The 20,032-nt window shown below is 54.3% G+C and overlaps 3 protein-coding genes across 4 annotated transcripts; 1 reads left to right on the forward strand and 2 right to left on the reverse strand.

Moving 5' to 3' along the window:
- Window positions 1-901: 901 nt before the first annotated feature.
- APOA4 (apolipoprotein A4) lies at window positions 902-5,713 on the reverse strand. Its single transcript, XM_086339369.1, has 3 exons — window positions 3,516-5,713; window positions 3,025-3,151; window positions 902-2,025 (listed from the first exon to the last, which is right to left on the reverse strand). Exons 1-3 carry the CDS (start codon window positions 3,562-3,564, stop codon window positions 1,059-1,061), a joined length of 1,143 nt encoding a protein of 380 aa, XP_086195495.1. The 5' UTR covers window positions 3,565-5,713; the 3' UTR covers window positions 902-1,058.
- A 3,262-nt stretch (window positions 5,714-8,975) lies between these two features.
- Window positions 8,976-11,583, forward strand: LOC147357500 (apolipoprotein C-III). The gene is made up of 4 exons (XM_086339371.1): window positions 8,976-9,009; window positions 9,635-9,702; window positions 9,851-9,974; window positions 11,284-11,583. The coding sequence occupies exons 2-4, from the start codon at window positions 9,648-9,650 to the stop codon at window positions 11,393-11,395; spliced, it is 291 nt and encodes a 96-aa protein (XP_086195497.1). The 5' UTR covers window positions 8,976-9,009; window positions 9,635-9,647; the 3' UTR covers window positions 11,396-11,583.
- Window positions 11,584-12,075: 492 nt separating this feature from the next.
- Window positions 12,076-14,388, reverse strand: LOC147357501 (uncharacterized). 2 transcript variants are annotated; one of them, XR_015141873.1, is made up of 2 exons: window positions 13,739-14,388; window positions 12,076-12,109 (listed from the first exon to the last, which is right to left on the reverse strand). XR_015141873.1 is itself a non-coding variant. In XM_086339370.1 (2 exons), exon 1 carries the CDS (start codon window positions 14,261-14,263, stop codon window positions 13,835-13,837), a length of 429 nt encoding a protein of 142 aa, XP_086195496.1. In that variant the 5' UTR covers window positions 14,264-14,388; the 3' UTR covers window positions 12,076-12,109; window positions 13,818-13,834. The 2 variants fall into 2 exon arrangements, 1 of the variants encoding a protein (XP_086195496.1); XM_086339370.1 differs by having other exon boundaries at window positions 13,818-14,388.
- Between the last annotated feature and the right edge of the window lie 5,644 nt (window positions 14,389-20,032).

The raw sequence follows: 20,032 nt of genomic DNA on the forward strand, positions 1-20,032 counted from the left end.
GTCATTTGGGACTAAAGGCTTGAACTGGCTGTTCTCTGGGGTTCCCTCCTGGGACAGCCCACCTCAGTCCACAGCTGGCTGTGCTGGTGAGACTGCTTGGGGCCTAATTCCTCTCTTCCCCTGCCTCCTGCCCCATTTATATTTTTTTACATTTAAAATCTCTCAGTCATGTCCGACTCTTTGAAACCCCATGGACTCTACAGTCCATGGACTTCTCCAGACCAAAATACTGGAGTGGGTAGCCTTTGCCTTCTCCAGGGGATCTTCCCAACCCAGTGGTTGGCAACTCCAGCCCCAGACCAACAGGCCCCTTTGCAGGAGGCTCCTGGGCAGAGTTCACCAGGGCCCCCAGGCACCTCCTCCTTCCCACCTCCCAGGACTCTGACACGTCTCTGGGCCCCATTCCTCGACTCTGGAGATCATGGGTTTAGTAGTCAAAAAAAACCAACCCTCTGAAATAAGCATGAATCAATTTTATAATAGAAGTGAGGTGGGGTGGGTGGAATAAACCAAAATTCACCCAAATAAGTCAGATTAAAGGCACAGAAGATCTTAGACAAGGAGGGACAGTCTTCCCCACTGTGTCGTGAGCTCCCCAGAGCCCAGGACCGCATCCTGACCACATTGGTGGCACCCTCGGGGTGAAGCCTGGTGTCAGATTCTTTACCACTGAGCCCCCTGGGAAGCCCACCGGACCACCAGGGAAGTCCAAAGCGTGACATCTTTATCCACCTCCCCTTAGGACTCTCTCCACACCTCTCAGCACACGCTGCCCCCCTAGTCTCTCCCAGCCCCCCAGTACGTCTAAGCATCCCCTGCTGACCCATGGCTTTGCTAATTGTGCTCCCTGCAGCCCTCAAGTCCCACAAAACCAAGAAGCCCCGCTGTAACCACACTGGGCTAGTTTCTCAGCAGCTTTATTGAGAAGTGAGAGGTAGCATCACTTTCCACTGGACATGTATCCACAGGTCTGTACAAGAACTGCTTTGGGACAGACAGACAGACAGGGGGCAGGGCAGGGCAGGTGTCAGTGGTGGGGCGGGGGCACCAGGGGCAACTCAGCCCCCCAATGGGACGGGCATCTCCTCCTGCGCGGGGAGGGCGGGGGCCTGGCTCTCTTTCTCCTTGAGGGTGTTGAAGAAGCTGCTGACCTTGTCCCTCAGATCCTTCTCCAGGAAACTCAGGTGATCTTCCACGTCCCCCGCCAGGGGGCCCAGCTTCTGCCTGAGCGTGTCCAGCTGCTGCACCATGGCTTTGTTGAAGGTCTCGCCGTAGGGCCCCACGGTGCGGCGGAAGTCCTCCACCTGCTGGTCCAGGCGGCTGCTCAGCTCGGCCAGTGACTTCTGCAGGTCCTCGGCATTGCCCAGCTGACTTCCACGCACGCTGTTGACCAGGGGCACCAGCCCCTGCCGCAGCTCCTCGGCTTTGGCTGAGATCTTGGCCTTTAGCTCCTCGGCATGCTTCTTCATCTGAAAGGCCAGGCCCTCCAGCTGGTGGTTGAGCTTCCCCTGGACGTCCTGAGCATAAGGGGCCAGGCTGCGGCGCAGTTCCTCCACGTTCTCCTCGATCTTGGTCTGGAGCTGGTCCGCGTAGGGCGTCAGGCGCCCCTTGAGCTCTTCCACGCGCTGGTTGACCGTGGCCTGGAGCTCCTCGGCGTAGGGCGCCAGCGAGGCCTGCAGCTGGTCCAGGTTCTGCCGCATCACCTTCTCCATGCGCTCCGCATAGGGCGTCAGCTGGCGCCGCAGCTGCTGTGCCTGGGTGTCGACCTGGGTGCGCAGCTCCTCTGCGTATGGTCCCAGGCGCTGCTGTAGCTCGCGCATGTTGTCCCCGATCTTCTGGCTCACCTCCGTGGCGTGGGGCAGCAGCCGGGCCCGAAGGTCCTCCAGCTCCTTCCGAATCTCCTCCTTCAGCTTCTCGGAGTCCTTGGTCAGCCGTTCATGCAGTTCCGTGGCAAAGGGCACCAGCTTCTTCTGCAGGTCGTCCGTGTAGGTGCTCACTTCCCCAAGTTTATCTTGGAAGAGGGTGCTGCGGGGAAAGGACGCAAGGGGGCCACCGTGAGGCTTGGCATTCCTGCCTGCGTGCTAAGTCGCTTCGGTCCTGTCCGACTCTGCGACCCCGGGACTGTAAGCCCGCCAGGCTCCTCCACTGCGACCTTAGCTCCTTACATACCACTCACCTTCCACACACCTGCCTAAGACAGGTGAGCGTGCAGGGTACTGAATTCACCCATCTTATCCCCATGACTTTCCCTATGGTGGATGGTGATTTAAGCAAATGGATGTAATCGACTAAGGTAATACATTGACCTTGTACCTCTGGATCTCCCCTGGAGCTTGAGTCACAGTATCAATTAATACCTATCATGTGAGCTGGAGCAGTGGGCTTGCCTCTCCTTATCTGTAAAGTAGAAAGACTGAACTTTGAGGTCCTTCTCAGCCCAGGTGTGCTGTGACAGAGATCACTTGTGATGTTCTGGACCTCTTTTAGCATCTTCTAGTCACATGGGATGCTGGTTTCCCTGCCGTGTGGACACCCCCAGAGGCTTCCCAAATATCCTCACCCCTCCCCTTCTCATGATTTCACAGAGGCCTGTCCTGGAATGTATTAGAAGCCAGCTCACATGACATTCTTTCCCTCCCTTTCTTCTGGGAGCCTCAGTGCTAAGATGTGGCCATTTATTACACTCTGGAAAGTTAAAGTGGGAAATTCCCCGGTGGCCCAGTGTTTAGGACTCAGCAGTTTCAGGGCGGGGGTTTGATCCCTGGTCAGGGAACAAGATCCCACAAGCCACAGGGCATGACAAAAAGAAAAAAAGAAAAGTTAGAGCAGGGATTATTCAGTCCAGCCTTCCTTATTTGCAAACATGGATCCCAGGATCCAAGTCTGGAGAGCTCTGGTCACCCAGTGACTTGATGGCAGGGCAGTGGGTATCCTAAGCTCAGGTCTCCTGCCTCCGAGTCCAGCCCTTGCCCACACGTTGCATGGTCTTTAAGAAGCCCTTCCTGCAAGCTCTGCCCCTCTTACTTGAGCTGCTGGGTGAGCTCAGACTTCTGGATATGTTCCACCGCCTTCTTGGCATTGTTGCCCAGCTGGCTGAAGTAGTCCCAAATCACGGTGGCCACCTGGTCGGCATTGACCTCCGCCTCGGCTCCTGGGTGGGAAACAGCAAATTCATGAACACCGTCTCCTTCCTTGCCCCCCTGCCCCAGCCCTGAGCTGCAGACTGGATGTCGGGGGCGGGGCACAGCCACTGACTTTTCTCTCTGCGCTTGGCTAGTTAGAAGCCACAGGGGTAGGTAAAGCTGGGGTAGCACCCATGCCAGGGAGCCCAGCACTGTGAATGGACAGCACTCCTAAGAGCTGAGTGGCAGCTGGGGAACCACCTGCCTCCAGCTGTGGGCTGACAGGCACTCGGAACTGTCCTCTTTCCCTGGCCCCAGACTCGCCACCCTTCCTGCCTGACGCAGCAGATGGGTCCTGCCTAACAGTGCCATCTGAAGGCAGCTCCTACTCACCGGTGACAGCCACCAGGGCCAGGCTCAGGACCACAGCCTTCAGAAACATCCTGGGCTCCTCGCTGGGCTGGGAGAGTCTCTTACTGCACCAGATCCTTCCTGGATTCAGAGGGGCCAGAGGAGAGGGTCTCAGGCAGCTCACTGTACTGCTGTGGAACTGACTGAAGCTCAGAACCAGTCAGACATTTAAATCCTCACTGGGCTGCCCTCCCCACCTTCCTCCCCAGTGTGACTCCACGCTGGAAGGTGACACATTCCCAGGAGGCCTCTTGGACTTTTGTGACCCTTGGACAACGTGGAAGCTGATGGCAGACTGGGGCTCAGGCAGCGTTCAGAAGCAGCTGTTCTGATCGTGTGCCCCACCCATCGTGGAAGGGGCTGTGAGCCAAGGGAGGAATGAGGCTGAGGGAACACCTGAGCTCGGGACTGATAAACAGAAGCCCTGTGGCCGCTCCGGGTCTATGCTCGGCTTGGGGAGGGGGGCAAAGTTCACAGTTCCTCTGTCTGCCCCAGTGAGGAGGGGCCCCCACTCCCACATCCCCCAACCCTGACTCCATCTCAGAGCACCAGGCTCTGGACTGGGACACCCAGGGCCACAGATGGGATAATGAGACAAGATCTAGGGTTCTGGTCAAGGTGAGCCCGGGAGGAGGCGACCCCTGCAAGCCTGGGTGGAGTGGAGGGAGATCCTGTGCTAAAGGTATTAATTGTAAGTGTGCTGTATGTCCCACCATTGCCAAATGTGTCACCTTGGTCTAATGATTCAACTTGGCCCAGCTCTGGCCTCATTTTCTCCTTTAAAAATGGGATTGTTGGGTGTATTAAATGAGATATTACTGGTGAAATGAGCAGTATCGTGCCTGGCAGAGTAAGCACTAAAAAATAGCCATTACTGTTGTTAATAAGAATATTAACTATTTTCTGGATTTGGACCAAGCAAGGAGTACAGTAGCATGCTTGCTGCTCCAATGAGAGTGGCAGAGGGAGACCCCACCCTCTGGGGGGCATCAGGCAGGCACAATGCAGGGTGAGGGGCAGACTGGCCCGAGGTCTGATTCCTGCCCACCTCCTCCCTGGACGGGAGCAGTCAGCTTGTGATGAATCACAAGACCTGAGGCTCTCAGGGAGCGTCTCATCAGGAGACAGGGAAGGGGGGTGGTGGTGGCATCCACATCTTCTACTTGGACTTCCAACGTCCTCTGCAAGTGAGGTCATACACAGAAAGACATCCACCAAGAAGGCGGTGCATCCTGACCAGTTTGTGCCCCTCTGCCGGACCACACAGGTCACCTTGAGTGACAAGGAGATGACATCCATCATATTGCACTGTTGGCTGCCCTCCATGAATGCCATGCCCCGCACGTGGATGGGCTTCTGTAATCTGCCACTGGAAGAGTCCACAGCTGGGCTGATCCTGACTTCCCGTGTCTCTACTGTTTCATAGACCAGAAGTGACTTGATGTCTCTTGGGGTTGTAGATAGCTAAAAGGCCTTCCAGTGCTTGTATCCCTTCTGTAGAATCCCCACTACCTGGCAGTGTCCCACCCCACCGATCGCCACCCCCAGCGTCAGGGAGCTCCTCCTTCCAGGAGCAGCCTGGGCCATCTTGCAGTAGTTTATGAAGGCTTCTGATGCTGGAGTTGGACTCCTTGGCTTTGCATGTGGGCTCCGCACATATTGACTGGGTGACCTCGGCCAAGTCTCTTAACCTCTCTGAGCCCCATGTGCCTCAGTAGGGCATAAAACTGCATGCCTTCTGGGCTTCAGGGGGTCAGGGAGATAATCTGAGTAATGCTGGGAGACATGCCTAGCCCACAGTCAGCACTCATCAAGCACAAGCCATGTTTTGCCCCTGAAGACTTCACTGCACTGCGACACTCCCAAATCAGGCAGAGTCCTGCCTAGGTTGGGAGCAAAGGTAGTCCGCTCACCTCTGGCCTCATCCCTTTCCCCCTCAATGGGCCAGAGGTGAGCAGGCAACGAGTCACCAAGGACTCTCAGTTGAGTTTGCCCTCACTGAATGGGAGCATGTGTTTTTGTTTTTTGGCCACAATGTGTGGCATGCAGGATCTTAATTCCCCAACCAGAGCTCAAACTTGCACCCCCTGCAGTGGAAGTGTGCAGTCTTATCCACAGGACAGCTGGGAAAGTACCAGAGAGCATGCTGTGTATCAGTCTGTGAACAGATTAGTTCTGGGCGGTGGGAGAGAATGAGAGGCCCCTGTGCCCTGTCTTAGATTGTTTGAGCTGCTGATGGAAAGGATGTGAGTGCCAGCAGCTCCAGCAGACCCTGGCCCTATGAGTCAGGGCACGGCCACATGGGTGGGCACAAAGGGCTGTGTGACGTTGGGTGAACCATATCCCTTTCTGAGCCTCCATCTCCTGATCTGTACAACAGACAGACCTAATGGTCAATGAGGTAATGAGGCTGAGAGTCTAGCATCACTTATGGCCACCCTCCTGCCCCCGTAACAGAGATCAAACCGGTGGGCAGCCCGAGCCCAGAAGCAGGAGGGAACGACTCAGGCCCAGCCAGGGACGGGCAAATCACACGGACACAGGTGCCCGTGTTTGCTCCACACTGGCCGTCCACCCAGGGCAGAGCTCAAAGGGGGTGGCTCCTGGGTGGGAAGATCTGGGTGAGACACTAGGAGGAACTTCCAGCGCAGAAGGCCATGGTGAACCAGGGCCTCTGGCTGGCAGGGCTGAGTCAGCGCTGCCCAGTCCAGCCTTGTGGCAGGGGCATGGGCCACAGAGGCTCGTGAGCGAAGCCTCACTCGCACACAAGTGGAAGCAGAGAGATTTAGTCTGACCCTAGAGGACCACTTTTGGCCCCAGCTGGTCAGATGTTCTCCTTCCCGCCCCTCCTCCCTGCCTGTTACCAGGTATGGGGGCCACGGCTGGAGCAGCGTCCTCATCCCAGGGGAGCTATGCTGGTGGGAGGGAGAGAAGAAGGGAAGGAGAGGCAGCTTAGGCTGGGCCACTGATCAGACCCTTCCTCAGATTGCCCTACTGAGACCCACCTGGAGCTGCTGGGAGGGGCACAGGCACACAGAGGCCAAGCCCTTGGAATGAGATAAGGTCCCAGGCCCCAAGGCATGTCTCAACCCAGCTGCAGAGGCCCACACTCTCCTGTTCTCTACCCAGCTTGACACCACACCGCTGGGTCTCTCTGCCCACATCTTCTGACCTCCCTGGGCTCACCGGCCCATTGCCACGCAGGAGAGAGAGGGCAGCCTCCCCCAGAGGCTCCACACACATGGAAGGAGAGTTGGAGGAACCAGGGCCAAGGGCTCCAGCCAGTCCAACCCAGCATGCCCCAGCCCAGCCTGGAATCTGGATTCCCACTGTGACCCTCACTTCTGGGGAGAAGGAACAGATCAGAACGAAGAGGGAAGAACGGCTGCCCTCTACCTTCCCCAAAGTCCAAATTCTTCAGGACCTCCCAATCACCTTCCTCTCCTCCCCACCCCATCACCACAGTCTGTGCTCAGGAAGAGACTGAAACGGATGCACTCTGAGTGCCTGATAAACCTCCAAGGGTCTCATCTCTCCATGCGGTTTGGTCTCAGTGTGCGTATTAGAAGACCTGGATTCTGGCTCCCAACTCTGCCATGGATGGAATATGGGTACCTGGGTATGTCTCCAGCCCTGCCTTAGGTTTCTACCTATAAAATGGGGTTAATAATGTCTGTGGTGGGCTGTGCTTAGTTGCTCAGTCATGTCTGACTCTTTGCAACCCCATGAACTGCAACTTGCCAGGCTCCTTTGTCCATGGGGATTTTCCAGGCAAGAATACTAGAGTGGGTTGCCATGCCCTCCTCCAGGGGATCTCCTCAACGCAGGCATCAAATCCAGGTCTCCCACATTGCAGGCAGACTATTTACCATCTGAGCCACCAGGGAAGCCTGTGAATACTAGAGCAGATAGCCTATCTCCTCAAGGGAATCTTTCCAACCCAGGAATCAAACTGAGGTCCCCTGTATTGCAGGCAGATTTTTTACCAGCTGAACTACCAGCGGAGCCCTAATAATGTCTACTTCGCAGGAATCATTTGCATTTTAACAGATAACCATGTCTAAGTGAAAGGAATAAATCTCCAAGGAGAAATTTCAAGTTTCAGCCACAGATAAAGAATTCTGAAGGTAGAGCTAGGTCACTTTCTTGGGCCTCTGACTTCCCACGGTGGGTTTAGTTGCTTCTTCCTGGTAAGATGGCCACCTGCCAAAAGCCCTAACTCTACATTGGAGGCTCCTCCTGCCTTCAGACTATGCTGTCTAAGGAAAGACAAGTGTCTGGGAGAAAGGAGGAGAGATTTATCTAGCCCCCTTCATGGACCAGCGGGCTTTTACATATCTCTTATATTTCACCACAATTCTGGAGCATCAGTGTTCTAGCCCCATTATACAGAGGAGAATATTGAGGCACTGAGATGTTAGATCTGTGGCTCTGGGTCATATCTGTAGGTGCCAAAGGCACCATTTAAATCTAGAATTTCCTGGCTCTGAGACCTCACTGGAAGACAGAGCTCCCTAATGCTGCCTCCAGGCTGCAGCTCCTGGTGTGAGCCCAAAGGACACTTCACCGCAGGAAGAGGCCGGGCATCTCCTGGACAGCTGACTGGCCCCTCTCTCCACTACACCAGCCTCACCACAGCCTTGGTTGCCTCCCCAGCCACAGGACTATGAGGCCTGGTATTTCTAAGCTGAGGAAGTTGAGGTCTGAGATCGAGAGGTACTCAGCGCTGGCCTCAGTCCCAGCTGCACAGTCTGCCCCCTGGGGACGTTATCAGTGAGTCCAGAGGGCAAGATGAGGAGACGGTGTGGTAAAACAAAGGCCTTGCGCTCAGCAGCCTTTGACCATCTCCCACCATCTCCTGTAAGAGAGGGATCAGCTCAGGAAATTTCTGGGTCAGCTGCACTCGGGACTGAAGCCCAGAGACGGAGATCCTGGGGAGGGGGCTGTGGGCACTCAACTGTGTCCCACCTCTGCACAAGCCCCTGCCCACATGCCTTCTGTGACTTCACTCTAGACACCCCAGCCCAGCCAGCTGAGTTGTGTCCAGTCTGAAGAAGCCAATCCCCCTCTCACATTACCCCCACTTTGCAAGCTATTGTCAGGGCTTAAAGTAGGGAAGGACCTGGAAACCAAGGGCAAAGGGATGGATGAGGTTTGTCCCCCAATCTGTTCACCCAACTCACCAGCCTCTCCCTGGGGAACCAGGCTGCTCAGAAATGGGGTAACCCCAGGTCCAAGCCATAGGGGTAGCAGAGAGCCAGGTGGGCACCCTCAGCTTTCTAGAGATTTCCCAACTCCTAGCGGGCCTGGGTGCCTCTGGCTACCCTCTGTCAGGGCCTGGTCTAGATTGATCAGCAGGTGACCTTTGCCCAGCTGCCTGGGCCCTCACGCTGCCCTGTGTCCTGGGGATAATATAAAACAGGTCCGAACCCTCTTGCCTGCGTACACAGTTCATCCCAAGAAGCAGCCGCTCCAGGTAAGGCTCCCTGGGGGTCTGAGGGATAAGGAGAGCAGGATGGGGAGGGGCCGGTGGGGTTCTGTGCCCAGCCCAGCCAGCGAAGCCTGGAGAAGCACTTGTAGAGCTGAGGAAGCCTTAAGGCTTGATGAGTGCCTCTCCCCAGGCATTCTGGGGAGACCGAGGTCCCTAGGGGAAGGTCACTTGCCCAAAGCTACACAGAGCCTAGTGGTGGAGCTGGGATTGCCACTGGCTCCATTTTCTGCTCACTCTGCATGTTTAGGATTAGAAGAAGACTCAGACACCCCAGTCGTGCCCCAGACAGAAAACCTGAGCCCTGGAGAGGGCAGAGAGTCACCCAGAGTCACTCAGCATGTTAGTGGCAGAAACCTGGCCAGAATCCACATGTCTTGATTCCTGGTCTGGGGGGTTCCTGCTCCATGCCCCGCCTCGCTCTCTCTGCCCTGGGTCCCCCAGTCCCCTGTCTGAAAGCCCATAGCCTCCCCCATATTAGCCCTCTCTCCTCCCAACTTGAGCCGGCTCAGGCCCTGCTTTAGGGGCCACCGCATCTCCCCAGGGAGGGCCACCTGGTGGTGGTGGAAGGGGTGGGGACTTGAGGAACGGCTCACAGGACCCTTCCCTGCAGGAACCAAGGCGCCATGCAGCCCCGGCTGCTCCTTCTTGCTGCCTTCCTGGCGCTCCTGGTCTTGCCTGGTAAGCAGCCAGTGGGAACTGGGCTGGGCGTGGGAAGGGGATGGCTTGGCAAGTGGCTGGGGGATACCAAACCCCAATGGGGGGCTGAGCAGGAGCCAAGGGCTCCCCAGAAGCTGATCCACGCCACTCAGTCCTGCTCTCCTCATAGAAGCTACCAAGGCCGAGGAGGGATCCCTTCTGGACAAGATGCAGGGCTATGTGAAGGAGGCCACCAAGACCGCCAAGGATGCCCTGAGCAGCGTTCAGGAGTCCCAGGTGGCCCAGCAGGCCAGGTAAACCCTCACTTTCCTGCCTTTGGTTGCTACCTGCCTGGGACTTGGTAAGAGCCCCCACAGGGGTCCCGTGTCTCTCCCACGCCCACCTAGGACCTGCACCTCATTGAACCTGCTTTCTCTCTGTAAAACAGGCTCCCTCGCAGGGAGAGATGACGGAGAGGCACCGCATCCCACCACGCCTCTCTTTGTCATCCTCCTTTCTTCCTCTTTGCCCTCATTTCCATTTTCCTTTTCTGATAATCTGGAGGTTTGGATCCACCCAACGCAATTTCTGGGGCTTCTACCAACTGATAGCTCAGTTGGTAAAGAATCCACCTGCAATGCAGGAGACCCCAGTTTGATTCCTGGGTTAGAAAGATCTGCTGGAGAAGAGATAGGCCACCCACTCCAGTGTTCTTGGGCTTCCCTTGTGGCTCAGCTGGTAAAGAATCTGCCTGCAATGCAGGAGACCGGGGTTCGATCCCTGGGTTGGGAAGATTCCCTGGAGAAGGGAAAGGCTACCCACTCCAGTATTCTGGCCTGGAGAATGCTACGGTCTGTACAGTCCATGGGGTCGCAAAGAGTTGGACACGACTGAGCAACTTTCACTTTCAAAGCAATTTCAGCCCAATGTGTGTGTGTCTGTGTTTCTGACTCGTTTCATGTCCTCGGGCGCATGTGAACAGACGTCAGTCCTTCTTCTCCCGCCGCGCCTCTGCCCACCGGTCCTCTGCTATCTCCACCCACCTTCCCCACCTCCACTCCACCCACATTGGCATTTCCATAGCAGAGGTGATCACAAACACTTTTAGTCCTCAGGACCCACTTTAGAGTGGATATTATTTCCCCGTTTTGCAGATAAGAAAACCAAGGCTCACTTAACCAAGTGACCTGCCCCAGATCACACAGCTATCAACCCTCTGATGACTGTCCAAATGAGAGACTGCCTCGCTCTGCCCCCCACCACCTGGAGCCACCAGGATGTACAATTCTAGGGGGCATCACTCGCCTCCACTAGAATGGCAGTCCTGACCTTACACATCTCCCAAATCAGTCACTCCTCTCCAGCTTGCTTCAGATCCACCATCTGCCCGCACCTGGAGAAACTCGGGTTGACCTTGGTTGGGTTCCCATCATTACCCTTGGCATCCTTTCCTGGGGTGCAGCTATCGGGGGTCCCAGCCTGAGGTCTTAGGGCATTGCTGGGTGGGGTTGAGAGGGTGGGGGGAGTGCCAGTGGGGGGAGGGTGGGAGACCCATAGTTGTCACTGCCCAGAGACAACTCTCACCCCCACCGCATCTGCTCCCCTCACTTTTTTGACCTCCAGAGACTGGATGACTGAGAGCTTCAGCTCCCTGAAAGACTACTGGAGCTCGTTCAAGGGCAAGTTCACTGACTTCTGGGAATCTGCCACCAGTCCCACACAGTCTCCACCCTGAGGCCGTCTGAGATCTCAGTACCCCAAGTCCACCTGTCTATCCATCCTACTAGCTCCTTGGGTCCAGCAGCCTCCCAGGGCTGCCCCCAAAGGTCACTTACAAGAACAGCATTCTCAGTGACCTCCCACCCCACCCCAGACCTGGCCCACCCCAATGTGCTGGCCTTCCAATAAAGCTGGATGAGAAAATGCCATGAGTGGGGTGTCCTGCACGGGCCATGTATGTTTGGGCCGAGAATGCGCTGGGGTTCTTCTGTGGGCGGGCTCGGGACTGGCTCCAGCTCAAGCGGGCCTGGGGTTGGTGCCCCAGCCACCTCTTAGCAGCTGGGTGGAGCAAGGTAGGAATGACCATCCCTAGCCTGCCTGGTGGACAGTTTGGCGTGGGAGCAAAGGGATGCTAGGTCTGGCGAGACTTTGATAAAGCGTCGAGTGCTGTGTAGCACGATTGAGTGTGTGCTCTGTGCCAGGCCTTGCACCTGGCATTTTACGTCACTATCGGAGTTGAGACTGTGTGTGTTCATCAAAATTCTGGAGTGGACGGGCACTGCCTGGGCTGCATGCCCCCACCCCCACCGCAACCGCACTTGGGGGAAGGAGGCCGAGGGTGGTGGTTAAACTAAGATACACCTGGGCTCTAGTCTTGGCTCTGTCGCTTCATACAGCCTCAGTTTCTTACCTGTAAAGTGGGCACAATGATACATGATCCATCGTAGGTCTGCTGAAAATGAAGGAAGGAATTGAGAGCGTGCACAGCACCTGGCACCTCCAAGGCACCTGGCAAATGGGTGCCCTTGTCACCACAGGCTGAGCTGACTGTCCCCTTGGGACCAGGACTGGAGTGGGGGACCCGTGTCCTGAGAACTGAGGAGGAGCCCGAGGTCACCCAACACAGGCTGCAGCCCTTGTGTCCCCACCACCCGTCAGATGTTCATGCAGGAGAGTTCCAGAACCACAGACTACCTGAGCAGCTCCCCTCCCTGCTCTTCCAGTGATAAGACTGAGGCTCCCAAGTGTGAAGGCACTTGCCCAGTGTCACTGAGTCAGTAAATTGCTTGACCTCAAGCCCAGGTGAGCTGCCATATTCTGCTCAACTGACTCAGAAAAAGGCGTAGTTACTCCTACTGTTGTTTAGCCGCTAAGTTGTGTCTAACTCTTGTGACCCCATGGACTGTAGCCTGCCAGGCTCCTTTGTCCATGGGGATTCTCTAGGCAAGAATACTGCAGTGGGTTGCCATGCCCACCTCCAGGGGATCTTCCTGTCCCAGGGATCAAACCTGTGTCTCCTACATTGGCAGGAGGATTCTTTACTGCTGAGACACCAGGGAAGCCTAGTTACTTCCATGCCTGACGTCAAAGGCTCCTTGACAGATCTTGGTGGCATCAGGACATCCAGCTGCCTCAGGAGACCTCTGCTCTCTTTTTGGAAATCCACCTGGACTTCTCTTTAGACCCAACATGGCCAGGGATCCCTGCACCCTTACCTGAAAAATGTCCTCACCCAAATATCTGGGCTTGACGTAGCTCAAATGGTTAGGAACTAAAAAAGCCCACTTCTTTATGCAGTTAAGATACACCGGAGATGGAGGAGGGGTAGATTATCCAGTACCAAGGACTAAAGGCCTTGAGAGGAGAGGGAAAGGGAAGCCCCTTGAGTGCACTGCCCAGATCTTTGCAGATCTTGAAGCCACAAGCATGCACATGGGGAGGGGGGCCGGGGGCAGGGCGGTGCGTACCTGAGTGTGAAAAGGGGCTGGCTGGGAACACTCAAGTCCATACAAACTAGAATGGATAGCAACTGTTTTCTAAAGAAAAATAATTACGGATGCTCAGGAGTACATAGGTCTAGAAAGGGCAACCTAGCCCATCCTGCTGTTCAATCATGGAAATGACCTCACATTTTCATGCTCTAACTTCTTCATCCATACCATTCATTTAATCTACCCAGGATCTGGGAAAGGATGCAGTGAAATGATGCATATAAAAGCCTCTTGGCGACTGGGATATGCTAGTTACTGCAAGAGGTGGTGATTGTTTTTCTGACTCAGGTCAGAAAAAAGGGGGCTGACAGGTCTGGAGCCCCAGGAATGGGGCTGGCACAGCAGGGCCTAAGGAAACTGCAGCTTTTCCTGAGCAGAGTGGGAGGGTGAATAGTGGCAAGAGGCCCTGGTGAAAAAGGAAAAGGTATGAGTTTTGTAAAGTGTATTTTGAATTAGTAAGGGAGGAAGGAGCAAGCACCAAGCCCTTCATTTGAACCTGCCCTAATCTTTCAAGTCCACAGGCTTACTGAAGTCCCTTCAACCTCAGCTGCCCTTGAGCAGGAGGGCTGGGGAGCGATGTCCTCTACCGGAGGGAAACGCTGGGGATAGGAAGCCCACTTCTCCCAGCAAAGCCAGTACTTCCTGCTTGAAGCTCTTTCAGGGCACCTGCATTGGATCATCCGTCACTTGGCCTGGTTCTCTATTTCCTTCCTGTTTGAACCTTCCTGGCGGAGGTCCTCCAGCACCGGCTTGGCCTTCTCGCCCAGCGCCTTCAGCTGCTCGCTGGCCTTGGCGTGGTACTCGGCCAGGCTGCCGCCGCCCTCCTTGAGCGCCTCCAGGCGCGCGGTCAGCCGCTGGCGCAGGTCGTCGCTGTAGGGCGCCAGCTGCTGCCGCAGCGTCTCCGCGTGGGCGCGCGCGCGGTCGCGGAGCTCCTGGGCCAGCGGGCTCAGCTTGTCCTGCAGCTCCTGCACCTTCTGGCGCGCGCCCTCGCGAAACTCCTCGCCCAGCGGCGCCACCTTCTGGCGGTAGATCTCCACCTCCTCGTGCCACTTCTGGAACTCGTCCAGGTAGGGCTGCACCTTCTGCTTCACCTCCTCCAGGTCCTTGTGCATCTCCTGCCTCAGCGACGCGGTCTCCTTTTCCAGATTGTCCCAGAACTCCTGGGTCACCGGGCCCAGCTGTTCACGCACTTTGGACAACGTGCTGGCCAGGGTGTCCCAGTTGTCCAGGAGTTTCAGGCTGAAAGGGGAGAGAGAGGAGGGCTCAGGCTAAACCTCCCGGGCCCCCTGGCTACCCCCAGAGCTGCAGCCCAGCGCCTGTGCTTGCCCCGTGTGAGACCTGGGCACACCTGTGCCTGAACGTGGGGTAGCTGGGGACAGATCCTTAGCCTGGCGTCTCCCATCCACGGTCTCCCCCCCCCCCACTCCCAACTGCATCCCATTGACCAGATGGATGGAGGAGTTGGAAGGAGACAGAGCTGGTTTTGGTGCCTGATCCTGTCTGTCCCCAAAGGTGGGCCTTCTAAGGACCTAGTCTCTACTCTTCCAGCCCATTCTCCTCTCTGAAGACAGCCTCTGTTGCTGGCTGGAGCTGAGGAGGAAGTTAAGAATAGGAAGGGGAGGAGTGCATTGCAGAAAATACCGACCAGACAGCACTGGTCTGCCCCTGCCATCTCACAGTAGTTATTCAGGCTTCCAATGCTGGGATCAGACTCCTTGGGTTTGTGTGTGGGCTCCATACATACTGACTGTGTGACTTTGGGCAAGTTTCTAAACCTCTCTGAGCCCCGTGTGTGCCTCAGTAGGGGATAAACTAGTGCATGCCTCTTGACTACAGTGTCAGGAAGGTAATCTGAGTAATGCCAGGAGCCATACCTGGCCCACAGTCAGCGTTCATCAAGCATGAGCCATGTTTTGCCCCTGAAAACTCCACTGCCTTGTGACAGTCCCAAATCAGGCACAGTGCAGTGTGGGCTGGGTGCAAGATAGGTGCTCACCTCTGGCCCCACACCTTCCCCACAACCGGGCCAGAGGTGAAGAGGGCAGTGAGTCACCAAGGACTCTCAGAGTTTGACCTCCTTGGTGGTGATCATGGGTTTTTTTGCTTGTGTTTTGGACACATTGTCCGGCATGCGGGCTCTTAGTTCCACAACCAGAGATGGAGCCTGTGCTCCCTGGAGTGAAAGTGCAGAGTCTTGACCACTGGACAGCCGGGGAAGTCCCGGGGGGCATACTGTGTATCAGTCTGTGAACAGGTTAGTTCTGGGGTGTGGCAGAGAATGAGAGGCCCCTGTGCCCCTTCATTTGAAAAGATCCTGATGCTGGGAAAGGTTGACGGTGGGAAGAGAAGGGGACGACAGAGGATGAGATGGTTGGATGGCATCACCGACTCAATGGACATGAGTTTGAGTAAACACTGGGAGTTGGTGATGGACATGGAGGCCTGGCATGCTGCAGTCCATGGGATTGCAAAGAGTCGGACACGACTGAGTGACTGAATTGAACTGTGCCCTGTCTTAGATTGTTTGAGCTGCTGATGGAAAGGACGTGAGTGCCGGCAGCTCCAGCAGACCCTGGCCCTATGAGTCAGGGCACGGCCACATGGGTGGGCACAAAGGGCTGTGTGACGTTGGGTGAACCATATCCCTTTCTGAGCCTCCATCTCCTGATCTGTACAACAGACAGACCTAATGGTCAATGAGGTAATGAGGCTGAGAGTCTAGCATCACTTATGACCACCCTCCTGCCCCCGTAACAGAGATCAAACCGGTGGGCAGCCCGAGCCCAGAAGCAGGAGGGAACGACTCAGGCCCAGCCAGGGACGGGCAAATCACACGGACACAGGTGCCCGTGTTTGCTCCACGCTGGCCGTCCACCCAGGGCAGAGCTCAAAGGGGGTGGCTCCTGGGTGGGAAGATCTGGGTGAGACACTAGGAGGAACTTCCAGCGCAGAAGGCCATGGTGAACCAGGGCCTCTGGCTGGCAGGGCTGAGTCAGCGCTGCCCAGTCCAGCCTTGTGGCAGGGGCATGGGCCACAGAGGCTCGTGAGCGAAGCCTCACTCGCACACAAGTGGAAGCAGAGAGATTTAGTCTGACCCTGCTGCTAAGTCGCTCCAGTCGTGTCCGACTCTGTGCGACCCCATGGATGGCAGCCCACGAGGCTCCCCTGTCCCTGGGATTCTCCAGGCAAGAACACTGGAGTGGGTTGCCATTTCCTTCTCCAGAAGTTACCTCCTAGCATGGCTCAAAGGTTCACGGGCTGGGACACAGAGGAAGCACTTCAAAGCTACACAAATTCAGCTGGTCCAGAGGCCTGGCCACCTTCACCGTCAGCTGAAAAAGCAAGAAAACTCATTCCAAGCGTGCTCGCTCACAGCTCGCCTGTTTGGCAAGTTTGAGGACTCAATTTTAACATAAACTAAATCAGAACTAGAATGCAGCATTACAAAATGTTTTCACAACTAAACACACACACAAGTTAGAATGTTGCATAGAAAAGTGTCATGTAATATGCTTTGTAAACCTAGGTCTTTAGTAACTTCTGAATAAAAAACAAAAACTTCCCTTCGTAGTGTAGAAGTCCATGATTACACACAGAATTATCAAGTCTCCAGATTTAACCCTAGAGGACCACTTTTGGCCCCAGCTGGTAAGACCTTCTCCTTCCTGCCCCTCCTCCCTGCCGGTTACCAGGTATGGGGTCCACGGCTGGAGCAGCGTCCTCATCCCAGGGGAGCTATGCTGGAGGGAGGGAGAGAAGAAGGAAAGGAGAGGCAGCTTAGGCTGGGCCACTGATCAGACCCTTCCTCAGATTGCCCTACTGAGACCCACCTGGAGCTGCTGGGAGGGGCACAGGCACACAGAGGCCAAGCCCTTGGAATGAGATAAGGTCCCAGGCCCCAAGGCATGTCTCAACCCAGCTGCAGAGGCCCACACTCTCCTGTTCTCTACCCAGCTTGACACCACACCGCTGGGTCTCTCTGCCCACATCTTCTTACCTCCCTGGGCTCACTGGCCCATTGCCACCCAGGAGAGAGAGGGCGGCCTCCTCCAGAGGCTCCACACACATGGAAGGAGAGTTGGAGGAACCAGGGCCAAGGGCTCCAGCCAGTCCAACCCAGCATGCCCCAGCCCAGCCTGGAATCTGGATTCCCACTGTGACCCTCACTTCTGGGGAGAAGGAACAGATCAAAACGAAAAGGGAAGTGGACACAGCTGCCCTCTACCTTCCCCAAAGTCCAAATCCTTCAGTTCAGTTCACTTCAGTCGCTCAGTCGTGTCTGACTCTTTGCGACCCCATGAATCACAGCACGCCAGGCCTCCCTGTCCATCACCAACTCCCGGAGTTCACTCAGACTCATGTCCATCGAGTCAGTGATGCCATCCAGCCATCTCATCCTCTGTTGTCCCCTTCTCCTCCTGCCCCCAATCCCTCCCAGCATCAGGGTCTTTTCCAATGAGTCAACTCTTCACATGAGGTGGCCAAAGTACTGGAGTTTCAGCTTTAGCATCATTCCTTCCAGAGAAATCCCAGGGCTGATCTCCTTCAGAATGGACTGGTTGGATCTCCTTGCAGCCCAAGGGACTCTCAAGAGTCTTCTCCAACACCACAGTTCAAAAGCATCAATTCTTCAGTGCTCAGCCTTCTTCACAGTCCAACTCTCACATCCATACATGACCATAGGAAAAACCATAGCCTTGACTAGACAAACCTTTGTTGGCAAAGTAATGTCTCTGCTTTTGAATATGCTACCTAGGTTGGTCATAACTTTCCTTCCAAGGAGTAAGCATCTTTTAATTTCATGGCTGCAGTCACCATCTGCAGTGATTTTGGAGCCCCCAAAAATAAAGTCTGACACTGTTCCCACTGTTTCCCATCTATTTCCCATGAAGTGATGGGACCGGATGCCATGATCTTCGTTTTCTGAATGTTGGGCTTTAAGCCAACTTTTTCACTCTCCTCTTTCACTTTCAAGAGGCTCTTTAGTTCCTCTTCACTTTCTGCCATAAGGGTGGTGTCATCTGCATATCTGAGGTTATTGATATTTCTCCCGGCAATCTTGATTCCAGCTTGTGTTTCTTCCAGTCCAGTGTTTCTCATGATGTACTCTGCATATAAGTTAAATAAGCAGGGTGAAAATATACAGCCTTGACGTACTCTGTTTCCTATCCATGTCCAGTTCTAACTGTTGCTTCCTGACCTGCATACAGATTTCTCAAGAGGCAGGTCAAGTGGTCTGGTATTCCCATCTCTTTAAGAATTTCCCAGTTTATTGTGATCCACACAGTCAAAGGCTTTGGCATAAAGCAGAAATAAAGCAGAAATAGATGTTTTTCTGGAACTGTCTTGCTTTTCCCATGATCCAGCGGATGTTGGCAATTTGATCTCTGGTTCCTCTGCCTTTTCTAAAACCAGCTTGAACATCAGGAAGTTCACAGTTCACATATTGCTGAAGCCTGGCTTGGAGAATTTTGAGCATTACTTTACTAGCGTGTGAGATGACTGCAATTGTGCAGTAGTTTGAGCATTCTTTGGCATTGCCTTTCTTTGGGATTGGAATGAAAACTGACCTTTTCCAGTCCTGTGGCCACTGCTGAGTTTTCCAAATTTGCTGGCATATTGAGTGCAGCACTTTCACAGCATCATCTTTCAGGATTTGAAATAGCTCCACTGGAATTCCATCACCTCCACTAGCTTTGTTCGTAGTGATGCTTCCTAAGGCCCACTTGACTTTACATTCCAGGAGGTCTGGCTCTAGGTCAGTGATCACACCATCGTGATTATCTGGGACATGAAGATCTTTTTTGTACAGTTCTTCTGTGTATTCTTGCCACCTCTTCTTGATATCTTCTGCTTCTATTAGCTCCGTACATTTTCTGTCCTTTATTGAGCCCATCTTTGCATGAAATGTTCCCTTGGTATCTCTAATTTTCTTGAAGAGATCTCTAGTCTTTCCCATTCTGTTGTTTTCCTCTATTTCTTTGCATTGATCACTGAGGAAGGCTTTCTTATCTCTTCTTGCTATTCTTTGGAACTCTGCATTCAGATGCTTATATCTTTCCTTTTCTCCTTTGCTTTTCGTGTCTCTTCACATCTATTTGTAAGGCCTCCCCAGAGAGCCATTTTGCTTTTTTGCATTTCTTTTCCATGGGCATGGTCTTGATCCCTGTCTCCTGTACAGTGTCACGAACCTCATTCCATAGTTCATCAGGCACTCTATCTATCAGATCTAGGCCCTTAAATCTATTTCTCACTTCTACTGTATAATCATAAGGGATTTGATTTAGGTCATACCTGAATGGTCTAGTAGTTTTCCTACTTTCTTCAATTTAAGTCTGAATTTGGCAATAAGGAGTTCATGATCTGAGCCACAGTCAGCTCCTGGTCTTGTTTTTGTTGACTGTATAGAGCTTCTCCATCTTTGGCTGCAAAGAATATAATCAATCTGATTTCCCCAAATCCTTCAGGACCTCCCAATCACCTTCCTCTCCTCCCCACCCCATCACCACAGTCTGTGCTCAGAGAGGCTGAAACGGATGCACTCTGAGTGCCTGATAAACCTCCAAGGGTCTCATCTCTGCCTGCAGTTTGGTCCAGTGTGCGTATTAGAAGACCTGGATTCTGGCTCCCAACTCTGCCGTGGATGGAATATGAGCACCTGGGTATGTCTCCTGCCCTGCCTTAGGTTTCTACCTATAATGGGGTTAATAATATCTACTTCACAGGAATCTATTTGCAGTTTTACAGATAATCAGGTCTCAGTCAAAGGAACAAATCTCTAAGGAGAAATTTCAAGTTCCAGCCACAGATAAAGAATTCTGAAGGTAGGGCCAGGTCACTTTATTGGGCCTCTGGTTTCACATGGTGTGTTTAGTTCCTTC

This window comes from Bos grunniens, chromosome 15 (genome assembly GCF_055505025.1).
Source record: "Bos grunniens cultivar Pamir isolate PY7600 chromosome 15, Bosgru_T2T1.0, whole genome shotgun sequence".
Lineage (NCBI taxonomy): Eukaryota > Metazoa > Chordata > Mammalia > Artiodactyla > Bovidae > Bos > Bos grunniens.